The 12,776-nt window shown below is 38.9% G+C and overlaps 1 protein-coding gene across 15 annotated transcripts in view; it reads left to right on the top strand.

Moving 5' to 3' along the window:
- PDZD2 (PDZ domain containing 2) overlaps positions 1 to 12,776 on the top strand; it is a 499,259-nt gene that overhangs the window by 447,904 nt on the left and 38,579 nt on the right. For all 15 annotated transcript variants that reach the window (XM_074279475.1, XM_074279477.1, XM_074279472.1 and 12 more), the window contains 5 exons: positions 1,389 to 1,470; positions 3,148 to 3,251; positions 5,039 to 5,207; positions 7,195 to 8,009; positions 11,451 to 11,595. In XM_074279475.1, the coding sequence (XP_074135576.1) occupies positions 1,389 to 1,470; positions 3,148 to 3,251; positions 5,039 to 5,207; positions 7,195 to 8,009; positions 11,451 to 11,595 (1,315 nt within the window). The remainder of the gene's footprint in view (positions 1 to 1,388; positions 1,471 to 3,147; positions 3,252 to 5,038; positions 5,208 to 7,194; positions 8,010 to 11,450; positions 11,596 to 12,776) is intronic.

Below are 12,776 nucleotides of genomic sequence, written 5' to 3'. Positions count from 1 at the left end.
AAAAGATGGGGGGGGGGGCAGGGAGAGAGAGAGGTGTGTGTGTGAGAGAGAAAAAACCATGGAGTGGACATACAGAAAATGTAAACTGAGGTTCCGCTTAAAGAAAAGCTTCCTAAGGATTAAAACTATCCCCAGATGGAATAGACTGCTCGCCAAAAGGCATTGTTTCCCCTCCCTGGAAACTTTTAAGCAAAAGCAATAAATAGAATTTCCTGGTGGAGGGCATTGGATAGAGGCAGTTCTTTCTGCAATATAGGTCAGACTACTCTACATATAAAACAACTCTGTGAGGCATCCCCCACTTGACACCTGGATAAACCAAGTCTCAAAAGAGGGAAAGCGGCTTGCCACGGTCACAGTCGCCATTCAGGGCAGGCTCAGAGTCTTGCTGAGCCTCTTTGTGGTGCTGCCGAGGAGCCTGCCCGCTCCGCCCGGGACAGCTTCCCCGTGGGGGACGAGGGCGGCCCACCAGGAGCCCATCTTTCTGTTTGGAGTGGCTGCTGGTGGCAGGGCAGGATGAAGGCGCAGAGAATCCAGACCGGCATTGGGCCCTAGGGCGCCGCACTTCCGCCACTGACAGCGGCGGGGTGTGGCGGCAGGGCGCTGGGCGTGCAACCACTAGGGTTAGCGCCAGTCTGGGGCTACCACCAGCCTCGGGGCATCCATTCCAGCCGCCCGTTTCTGATCGCTCAAGCCCTCGGCTTCGGGCAGGCTTTGGGCGCAAGACCCCCCACCCCAAAGCCCCAGTCTGAATCCGGACCCTGCCACTGAACTAGGTCTTCGGCCTCAGTTTCCCTGTCAGTAAAATGAGGGAGTCGCGGCCTCTCACCCCACCCCCTCTGGCCTCTCTTTTTTAATCTCTGTGCCCATACACACACGCATCAGCACAGGTTTTCTGTCCTGATATCACGTCATCAGTGATGGAGCACACCAGAGCGGTGAAGGCCTTGCGCTTTATGTTGGTTCACATTCCAAGTGGAACCCGAGGGCTTTCCGGAGAACGCCCTCACGGCAGGGACTGAGGGAGGCTATGGTTGATGAGAGCACAAGCTGTGGGGGAGGAGGGGCACGAGGAACAGGAGGGCCGACTTCTGTGGGGAACAGAAGGTGGCAAAGCACGGGTTCTAGAGGGCGCCACTAACAGGAAGATGCTCCCGAACCCTTTCCCAGCCCTTGAGTGACCCGAGCCTAGGGCAGGAGGCTCGCAGGCCAGCAGGAAGGCCCTTGTCGGCCTGGTTACTGGAGTACCAGCAGAGGCTGGCTGTGCTAATCTCTCTGTCTGTGTCACCGGGCACTGAGAGAAAGGAGGAGGGGGAGGTTTGGCTCCGCGGGCCACCGCCGGCTCTCTGAGCACAGAAACTGAGTGTCCGCTTTCTGTTCCCATCCAGGTTTCTGAGCAAGAGATGGACGAAGCGATCGCTCGCTCCACTCACCGGGAGAGCAAAGAGGCCAGTTCCTCCCACATGCCAGGTACGGAGCCCGCTTCCGGTCACTTCCGCTGTGGGATGCTCGAACTGCGCGCGCTCAGAGCCTGAGGTGACCGAGTAGCGGAAAGGGACTTTGGGGACCGTAGAGTAGTTCTGCCTTTGGAGCGGCTCTTGTGAGTTTCGAAGTGACGTGGACGTGTCTCAGTTTAAGAAGAAATGACAGAAGGAGATTCAGCATCTCTCCCAGTTACACTGTATAAATGGGTCTCTGACGCTGCCACGATACATTGAAATGGAGCAGGTAGAAATCAGTGGTAGGGAAATATTTTTTGGGAAACGCTTCACATCTGTTGAAAGGCCCGTGATCTGTGATGGCTGCTCCCGCCATCTTCGCTTTACAAAGGCGGGGAGACTGAGGATGCGCGTGAAGGAGGAGTGTAACCAGTTTTAAAGCACTGATGTTTCAGGGCAGAGCGTGAGAAACGTGAAGTCTGTTAAGAAGAGATAATCTTTACATGCAATTGGGAAAAATAAATCATTTACTCAAAAAAAGAAAGAAGAGATCTAGAAGCTTTTAGTTAGCATTAAAACCCTGGTTATCTATAACCAAGGCTAATTTATTAAACATAGAACATAGCGCTGATCTGCCCAATAAATTATTCATCACTGCACTGTCCCCATCTTCATGTGAATTGTGATGAATTTACAAAGTTTAATGAACAAATCTATTAAAAGTAAATTTATAAAGTTAAAATTTTTAAATAACTTGATTAAAATTCATTTTATAAAAATTAATTTATATAAAAATAATTTAAATTTGTATAAAACATAATTTATAAGTAAATAAATCTCAGCATTTCCAAAGAATTTGGTAAGATTTGATAATGTTGTGTAGGACTTGGGGGTTGTTCAGGACACATCCCCTGCAGCATTAGCTTCTTCCCCCTGGGTTAATCCCAAACTGAAGATCTCTCCAGAGCACTCTCCTTCCTGACTTTTGTAATCTGCTGAGATGGTATTTATGCATTCAGCCAACCAACACTTACTGAGCTATTATATGCAACGCGCTGTACTAGGTGCTGGAAAAAGGAGGGAACAAAAATGCATGATACATGTTTCTTGTCATTAGGGAGTTGGCAGTCTAGTAAGGAACTCCCAACTAATGTTCCTTTATGGGGGTGGAGGGTGAGGACCTGGGGACAGAGTCTACAAAGGTAGGGAACTTTGTATATAAGGTTGATTTTTTTTCCCCAAAAATTGGTTAATTTTATTGATTTTATTCTTTCTTTACAAAAAAAAAAAATTCTTATATGAGAGGGGCAATGGTATTAGGGGAAATCTAGGAGAACCAATACAGACCTGTTCAAAAGAAAAGGAACATATTCAAAAGCATAACTGCACTACAAGTTAAGATATGTTAAACATTTAGCATTTGGGAGAGGTTGGCCATTGCTAGTGGAATGATCAGGGAAGAAGACTTCAAAAAAAAAAAGGTTGCAATTTAACTGGGTACTAAAGAAGAGCAGTAGTATCTCATAGACCAAGATGGGTGGGGTGGGCATTCCACATGGATTGCGTAGAGAAACGTGCATGCATATGCATCAGTGGGAGTTGCACAGGGATTGGAATTTCTTCCTACTAGTCCTATGCCTACCATCTGTAGCTCAGGGGGAGTCTCTTAATTGATTTTTGACTGCACGGTCATCTGCTGTCTCCACAGTTACACCCCTGAAGAGTCCCTCCCTCACAGCAAAGACAAGACAGGGAGAAGGTGCTGCCTCACTCAGCTGGACCATGAAACGCTTCCTGGAGCCAGCAAGTCGGGTAAAGTGGATCAGCCCAAATCAACATCTGGCAGTTGTTCTGCCGGGGCCTTGGAGAGATGATGACAGAGATGGCATAGCTACATGATCTGAAGATGACATAATGCTGAGATGAAATGAATAGGGACAAATAAATAGGAATCCAAAAATGACTCTGACAAGCCATAGCAATTAGGTTAAGTCTGGTGAGACAGAGGAAAGCAGGAGTAAATGAAATGTCTTATGCTTGTGTTCAGAAAACTTAACTGGAGTAGGTGTAGATAGGATAGGTGAGATGGGGGCTGTAGGCTATGTCATTTGAAAAGGTCCTCAAGGTTTGAGTGGACTGATGTGGCAGCCAAATGTGTTGTCGCCCGAACTTGCATTGTCAGAATCCTAGTGTCAAGAATGAGAGAACTTTTAATTCTTTATTTGGCTTGGTCATGTTGAAACAAGTGTGTCTTACCTAATTGTGGAGACCATATCTTTAAGAAGCGCACTGACAAACTGGAACATATATAAAGGAAGGCTTCCAAGATAACAGATTGAAGGAACTGGGAATGTTTACAATGGAGAAAAGATTTTCAAACCACATATGACATATCTCTACATGTCTGAAAGGTTGCCATGTGGCAAAGGGATTGGTTTTCTTTTGCTCAGGCTGCAGAACTAGGAATAGTGTGGTAGAGGGAAGAAGGGAAAGAATTACATAGAAGATTTCTACTTCTGATGAAGGAACATCAAATAGAGTTCTCTAAAAGTGCAATGAACTGCCCTGGGTGGTAGTTCTCTGTCTCTAAAGGTTTTCAAATAAAGACTGAATGACCACTTGCCAGGATATCAGAGAGGGAATCCTGACTTGTTCTAGAGTGTTTTTTCCTGTTAACTATCCGAGAAATCATAGAGAAAATGATGTATGGAGTATAGATAGAGAAAATCTAATAAGATCATTTTGAAATTTTAAAAATTGGTCATGTTGATGGACTGACCATCCTCCAGCTAGCAGAAGCATGAGAAAGTTGTTTCTTTCTAGAGGTTCCTCCAGCTAAGGAATCTGCAGACTGATTAAGAAAATGGCCTGAAGATAGTAGGGCTGAAGAAGCAGGGTTGGGGGACTTGGAGGTATATAGTCCCCAAGTACCTGCAGAGAAGGATAAAGTGTAGGTTAGAGCAAAACTTTGGGAGAAAGTGAGCTAGCAAATACTTTGACTCGACCTCTTGGGAACATTTGCATATTGTCTAGGCTGTGGAATTTCTGCCAATTTCATCCTGAAAGGCCAAATGAACTGAATGGCACTTGAATTTCTCCTGTTCTCTGCTGAATTTCTGAGTTGCCATAGTTAACCTTCATTTTTTATCTGTAATTTTTTCCCTCTGTGATTCTGAATAATGTTGATATGCCCTGAAGAATGAGAGCACTTGGAATAATGGAATCCATAAAGTAAAGGCTTTCTCTTTAATGAAAACTTTTTCTTTTAATGACTCAAAGAAAGAATAAATGTTCAACCTCTACTGGACCAGAAGAAAAAGGAACCACAAACCCTTGATTGGCAGTTGTTGCTATGCTTTATTTATTGATTTAAAAAAAATAATTCTTAAGTATCCTGATGTGGTTGTTTAGTGTCCCAGCTATCTCAAATGACTGAGAAAATGTAGATTAGAATTACGTGATTCCAGGAAAGAGGAAAAATCTTTACTTTGGAGCTCTCAAAATGCCAAAGAATCTGTATGTGTTCTGTGGCTGTGTAAATAAACCTTGCTCTCCCTCCCCACAATCCCAAGCCATCTAACATTTTCTTTCCTCCTCAGGGCTCCCTCAGTTCTGAATCAGAACTCTCACAATATTTTTCACAAGATGTCCTGAGCCCCTTGTCCTATTCAGACTCTATTATTAGTGGCTCTGGAGTGGAAGAACATATGAACCAGAGGAGGGGGAGCAACTCTTTCGATGATGGCATTCTTCCTCCCAGCAGCCTAAGTAAGTCTGAGGTCCCATAAATATTCAGGATCCTCTGTGTTCACAGACTATCTGTTCCTCTTACATAGTTCTGGTGCAGAAGGACTTATTCTGGAGGCAAAGTGATGGGGAAGTGGTCACTCATCCTTCACTAACTCAGATTCTGACGAAATTAGAACAGGAAAAATTATCTGAAAAAGATGTTACATATTTCTATTACCGATAAGCAAGGAATTTAGTATTACTTTCCTATTAGCAAGGCACTTAAACCCTTGCAAAGTTGATTTCACAATCTATAAAATAGGAATTATAGTAACACTTATATCATAGGGTTATACTAGGGATAAAATGAGTTAATAATAAAATGAGTGTTAAGTACTTTGCATACCTTAAGGATGCAAACTATTTTTATTGTTATTGTTACTAATATTAATGATTAGTTACCTAGTAGTATGACAGATAAGGTTGGTAATCATATCTATATTCTTTTCATTATTATTAATAACAATTTCAAATAAAATTAACTTTGATCATTATTATTACTCCTACTACTAATAATAATGACCAGCCACCTACTTCTATAATAAATGGATAAGGTTAGGAAACATATGTATAATTTTTTCATTATTAGTAACAATTTTTTAATATTTCCATTGGTTATTATTGTTACTACTACTACTACTACTACTACTACTACTACTACTACTACTACTACTACTACTACTACTACTATTGCTGCTTCTGTTGCTACTACTGTTACTACTACTGGCCAGCCACCTGTTTCTGTAATGAATGGATAAGGTTTCTAATTGTATCTAATATCATATTTTCATTATTATTAATAACAGTTTCTTAATATTCACTTTTGTTAATAACAATGATGACTATCTGTTTTTACAACAAATGGATAAGTTTGGCAATCTCAGCTTTAACAATATTTTCATTCTTAATATTCAAGAACACGTGAAATTCTATTATATCTAGGGCAGATAGAGAAACAGTTTGCCTGTTAGAAATTCCCCTCTTATGCCCACAATATGTTAACCATTACAGAAGATGTAGCCTATGTACTCTCACTCTTCAGAAGAGAGAGTTCTTGAAATCAGCCAGGGACATCCAAGAGATGGGTAAAGAATGAGACTACTTCAAGAGGAAGAGAAAGAAAAGTTAATAGGCTATTACCTCCTTTTAGATCTGGTATCCTTGGGTGAGGAAACCAGACTATATAGCTGCACAGTGGTCCTCAAACTTTTAAATAGGGGGCCAGTCCCTCAGACTGTTGGAGGGCCAGACTATAGTAAAAACAAAAACTCACACTCTGTCTCCGCCCCTCAGCCCATTTGCCATAACCTGGCGGGCTGCATAAACGTCCTCAGCAGGCTGTATCTGGCCCACTGGCCATAGTTTGAGAACCCCTGACTCTGCCTCTGACACTTGTTAACTCCACATCTATTGACAAGTCACTCAGATTCTTGATCTCTCAGTTTTTTCATCTGTAAAACGGAAAATCATAGCTCTAGCACCCAGCACACAGTGTCTTATGAGATTGAATAAAATGATGCATAAAAAGCACTTTGCACTTTAAAATGCTATATATAAAGATGAGTTCTTAAAAATCTTGGATTTAGAACCAGAAGGAAAGTTAAGAGGTCATTTAATCCAACCTCTCATTTTGCAAATGAGGGAACTAAGGCCTATAGTAGTAAGATTAAGTATATTGCCTTAAGTCACAAAAGTAGTAATATAACTAGGATTGTTACGCAGGGTCTGTTATTCTAAATTTGTTGCTTTTTCTATTTCACATGTTATCTCCTATAAATATCATTTTTAGAAGACTTCCATCAAGAGACTAATGGGATTTGATATTGGAATTAATTTCAGAATACATTACATATACCAGGCATTCTGAGCACACAAAAATACTAGGCGTTGTATAATAGTGATAATGATGGCAAAAACCCAATCTAGAAGGAGGACTAATGTTTCATTTCATTTTATTCTTTTCCAGCCCCCAAAGAATCAGGAAAAACTAGGGCTAATAGCCTTGTAGCATCCGGAAACAAGAAGATCTCAGGACCTTTCCATAAGCATTTGGAAGCTACCAGACAAACCAGTCTCCCTGGAAGCCCACAGTGTGCCCGGAGCCCACTCCTCCGACAGAGGAAAATGGGCTGCTTTGATGCCGAAGATGCCAGTGATGAAGAGGAGTTTGTGAGAGATGGAGACAACGTTGCATTTCCCAGGTCCCTCCCAGGCTCTCTTCCATCACAGACTGAGGAGGACCCAAGAGTGATCACCCCAAATTTTTCTATGGCAACAAAAAGCAACCAGGAAGTAGAGCACATTGGGAATCCTGCCACTGAGGCCCCATTGGAGACTTCTCTTTTGGAGGGCTCAGTGGGGGAGGTGGAGGACAAGGAGCACATTAGAGACTCCCCTCTACTTCCAGGAAAGCTTTTTGACTATCCTGGTGCCTTGGAGGGCAACCCTGGCAGCTTGGGCCTGAAGGAACAAGCTGAATCCAAGAAGTCACCAAAATTAGAGCACAAAGCCATCACCAGGGTCAAAAGCCTAATGAGCATTGAGTGCCCTGGCTCCCCCAAACAGAAGAATGAGGATCCAGGTTCTGCTCATAAGCCAGTGGCCAGGATAAACCCACAAAGCAAGAGGGCTGTGACAGAGGACAACTCTAGGCCCAATAGCTTGGAAACTGTTCATTTAATTCGTTTGGAAGATGAATCCTTTGGTCTGGACTTGGAAATCCAGGCCAGTCCCTTAAAGGTGGTGATAAAAGGTTTAAGGCCTGGTGGAGCTGCAGAGAGGGTAATTTTCTTTTTTGTAGTATTTTCCCTAAGAGCATGAAAAAATAGTTTTCAACATTCACTAAATGTTTCTCCCTCTTTTCTTTACCTCTCCCCTCTCCAAGATAGCACACAATCTGATTTAAGTTAATATGAGCAATTCTTTTAAAGATATTTACATATTTGTCACGTTGTACAAGAAAAAAACAGATCAAAAGGGAAGAAACCATGAGAGAAAAACAAAAACATGCAAACAAACAAAAAAAAAAAAAGACCAAAAGGTGCAAAACACTTATGTTTTAATCCATATTCGTGTCCATAGTTTATCTTTCTGGATACGGATGGCATTTTCCATCCCAAGTCTGTTGGAATAGCCTTAAATCACTACATTGTTAAAATTATCCAAATTCATCACACTTGATCATAATCTTGTTGTTACTGTGTACGATGTTCTCTTGGTTCTGCTCGCTACTCAACAGTTCATATAAATCTTTGCAGATTTTCTGAAATCAGCCCCAAAGCAGTATCAAACTGTGCATACCCTTTGATCCAGCAGTATCTCTACTAGGCTTATATCCCAAAGATATCTTAAACATGTGCAAGAATGTTTGTGGGAACTCTTTTTGTTCTGGCAATTAACTAGAAACCGAGGGGATGCCCATCAGTTGGAGAACGGCTGAATAAGTTATGGTATATGAATGTAATGGAATATTATTGTTCTGTAAGAAATGATGAGCAGGCTGATTTCAGAAAAGTCTGAGAAGACATGAACTGATGTTGAGTGAACAAAACCTAAGAGAACAATGTGTACTATAACAAGATTATGATCAAATGTGATGGATTTGGCTCTTTTTCAACAATGCAATGATTCAAGGCAATTTCAATAGACTTGGAATGGAAAAGTGCCATCCATATCCAGAAAGAGAACTATAAAGACTGAATGTGGATCAAAGCATAATTTTTCACTTCGGGGGGGAGCTTTGTATTTGTTTGTTTGATTTTATTAATGTCTTTTTTCACTTTTGATCTTATTTTTCTTAAGCAGTATGATGAATATGAAAATATTTTGAAGAATTGCACATTTAACCTATATTGGATTGTTTGCTGTCTGGGGAGGGGGAGAAAAAATCCATATTATTGCTACTTAACATGAATTGTTTCTCCTCTTGGGCAGGGAGAGCTGTGCCTGTTTATAAGACAGTATTTTAAAGGGTTTTTTATTTATGGGTAAAACCAGAGCTAGATGTGTACAAATACACATATTGTAGATATATACATTTTTTAAAAATATGAGTCAACATGTGTTTACATATGTGACTATATGTTATATGAAATAAGATTTTTTTAACCTTTGAAGTCTTTTTGAAAAAAAAAAAAAACAACAAAAATACTTCCTCCCCATTATCTCAAGCTATCTTACATGTTCAAAAATTCAGTCTTCTGTGACTTCTGAGTTTGTTTTTAAGTAACATAACAAGGAGTTTTGGGTAATTGCTTGAGGTTAGATGAGGATATCAATGTTATTAAACCATAGCCAGTATTGTTAACTTCATTCAAAGATGTGAATAAGCATATCTTCTCATTATTCTCAGACTTCTTTTCAAGACATATTGAATTTATTTCTTTTCAGATGTCATCAGTCAAGTGTTTATGATAGGAGATAGCAAATATGAAAATTTCAAATAACAAAAAATTGCTAGTAAAACTCTTGAATTAATAATATAAACCCTTTTCTCTCTTTGGAGATGGTTACATTGCTAACATTTTAATTTAAAACTTGGGCCATGTTCACAAAAGGAAAATTTGTTAAACTTTACTATGGATAAAATTCTTCCCTAGAAACATATTCCAATATTTTACTGGACTATTTTTAAGCAGTAAAAACAGTAAGTTTGAAGAGCCTATGATGGCAGTGGGAAGTGTTTTGAGAATCAGGAAAATATGGGTTCAAAATCCTGCTTCTCATACTTATTGGATTTGGGATCCTGGAAAAGTCACTTAACTTCTTTTTCCTCGATTTCCTCATCTTTAAAATAAGAATCTTATTCCTGACTCCCTATAAGGGCCCTTCCAGTGCTAAATCAGTCTTCCTATGCTATAAACTCTGGGCCTCACATTTCTGATTTGAAAACAGAAAGGTGGGAAAATTGGGTGGAAAAGGCAGGGAATATATGTTGACGATTTCTCGGGTTCTCCCAGGACTAACATTTTATGAGTCTGCATTTTTAATAGGGAAAGTTCTAAAATAATTCAAGATCATTTCTATTATAGGTTAACTGTATTCTAGTTCTTAATTCAGTTGCCCCCTTCTGTCCACTTGGCCATACAACATGTCAATCAGAAAATGAGAAGTACAAAATCTAGATTTGTCAAATTCTGCTTCTCCTCTCCACCTTTTAAAAAAATAATTCTACTAAAAGTTTTTTTTGGGGGAGACTTGGATTAGTACTATAAAGAGATGGAAATAATTAGCACTACTAAGTAAAGTGAAGTTTGTTAATGTAGTAACCAGTTCTTCCTCTCAAGAGATCTGTCAGCAGGAAATTGGACTCATGTAGGTTTCATTTATCCAAACTATTCCTGCTCTTCATTACTTCAATTACATTGAGAATGGAATTTTATGTTCATTTATGTCTCCTTTTAAAATTAAAAAAAGTTAAATCTTTATTAGAAATAACTGTTCTTTGGGAGATGAAAGAATAAGGAAAAACAGATTGGGAAATGTAGTAAAGTAAAAAACAAAAATCAAAAATTAGTTTTTAAAAGAAATGGCATCAACCATCTATACCAAGTGCTATTTATATTCAAATTAATGAATTTTAGTGAATGAAGAGTTATAACGTTCAGTCACTCTTAAGTCCCTACTAAGATTATCTTTCTATACTTAATTCATTTTTGCTTCGTATCCTAGTGAGTATACTATATGTCTGCTTCTATTTTTTACTTCATTATGTTATAAACATCTTTTCAAATTTCTTTATAATTCTATTGCTCTTGCTTAACTAAAATCCCATCTTCTACAGGAAGATTTCCTCAATCAATCCTTTTTAATTCTAGTGCCTTCCCTCTCTCAATTATTCCCTATTTATGTGATATATAGCTTATATGTACATATTTATTTGCTTTTTTTGGTGAGTTCCTTTTATATTGTGAGTTCCTTAAAGGCAGGGATTGTCTTTCACCTCTTTTTGTAGACCCAGATCTTAGCCCAGTGTCTTAGACACAATGAATAACTGCTTACTGAGTGACTGAGGAGCATAAAAAGAAAGGAATAATCATTGATATAACACTTCCTATGAGCAAAACACTGTGTTAAGTACGTTTTGCAAATGTCTTGCTTGATTAATTTGACAGTCTTTAACTGCATTATAACTTTATCTAACTTCGGTGTACAATCTACATTATTTGTTCTGAGTGTTTTCTGAGAATTATTTAAGATGACTTCTGGTTCTATTTGTGCTAGGAATCAACAGGACAGCTGAGTGTTGGGGATGAGATTGTTTCTTTCAATGGTGCTCCAATCAATTCCTTGTCTTATCAGGAAGCCTGCCAGGTTATAAAGAACTTGCCTATGGCCCTGACTTTGGTGGTGCATCGATCATTATCTGGTAAGATGGTTTCATTTGTTTAAAAGTGAGGAAGAGGATGGTATAACAATAGCATATGTTTTTGAACCAACAATTTAAAATTATGGAAATAAGAGATTGTATTGTATTATTATTGTATTATTAAGTAGACTCTTCATTAATGAGGAATTTTAATCTAGCATAGTGAATGTTAATTTTTATTCAGTAGTCAGGATTTATTGGTCACCCTTTGTGTCAAAAATACTGTAATAAGTTAGGTATGAAAGCTAAGTATATATATACATATATATGTGCATAGAGACATTTAGGCAGCATATATGTGTAAGTATATGTGTATGTGCATGCACATATATACATGTGTGTATATGCTTTGAAAAGAAACCAAAGAACATATACTTGAGGTTTTGTAATTTCATAGATGATCCTCTTTCTGTTCTCCTTTGCATGTAGAAATATCCATGTCTACTTTTTTTTGTCAACATTTACTATAATATGAAAAAGAAGAAAAGGATTAAATTCATAATATATGGAAATCATACATGTAGAGTTAAACCTTCTAGTATAACACCTTCACTTTATACATGAAAAAAAAGAATCCCATGGAGATCAAGAAAACAAACCCAAGGTCACAGAGGCAGAAAGTGTCAAGAGGCTAGATTCAAACCCTGCTTCTCTGACCACTGCCTCCTTCCTGCGCTTACAAAGCTCACAACTTCCAGTTGGGGTAACTAGACCAAGGAAATCTAAATAACCAGAAGTTATATAGTATAACATAAACAAAGAAATATTCTGTATGCTAACAATATAGTTTTGTATGTAATATAAAATAGAATTCTGTTTTTATAAAACTTGATTTTTAAAGAAAAATATATTTAAAATTCTATGATTATCAATACAGTTGTCAAAAGTTCATATAGTTTACTTGTCATTTCTAGTACTTTTTCTGTGTCAGATTTGTTTTAGAAAGGCAAGTCCAGCAAATAGCCATGCTCCCTGGCTTAACTCTATTGAGACAGCTAAGTGATTCAGTAATTTGAGAGCTGAATTTGGAGTCAAGAAGACTTGAGTTCCAGAGGAGCTAGTTTTTAGGTCCCTTCTTGCTATAATATAACATAACATAATATCTGTGGTTTTATCTCCCCGTCAGCCTTTCTTTTAAACAGAGTAGTAACAATGGTGAAGGAAAACTGTACCACTAAGAT

Source organism: Sminthopsis crassicaudata, chromosome 1, assembly GCF_048593235.1.
Source record: "Sminthopsis crassicaudata isolate SCR6 chromosome 1, ASM4859323v1, whole genome shotgun sequence".
Taxonomy (NCBI): domain Eukaryota; kingdom Metazoa; phylum Chordata; class Mammalia; order Dasyuromorphia; family Dasyuridae; genus Sminthopsis; species Sminthopsis crassicaudata.
Note: the sequence above shows the minus strand (reverse complement) of the source record. Positions and strands in the feature narration are given on the sequence as shown.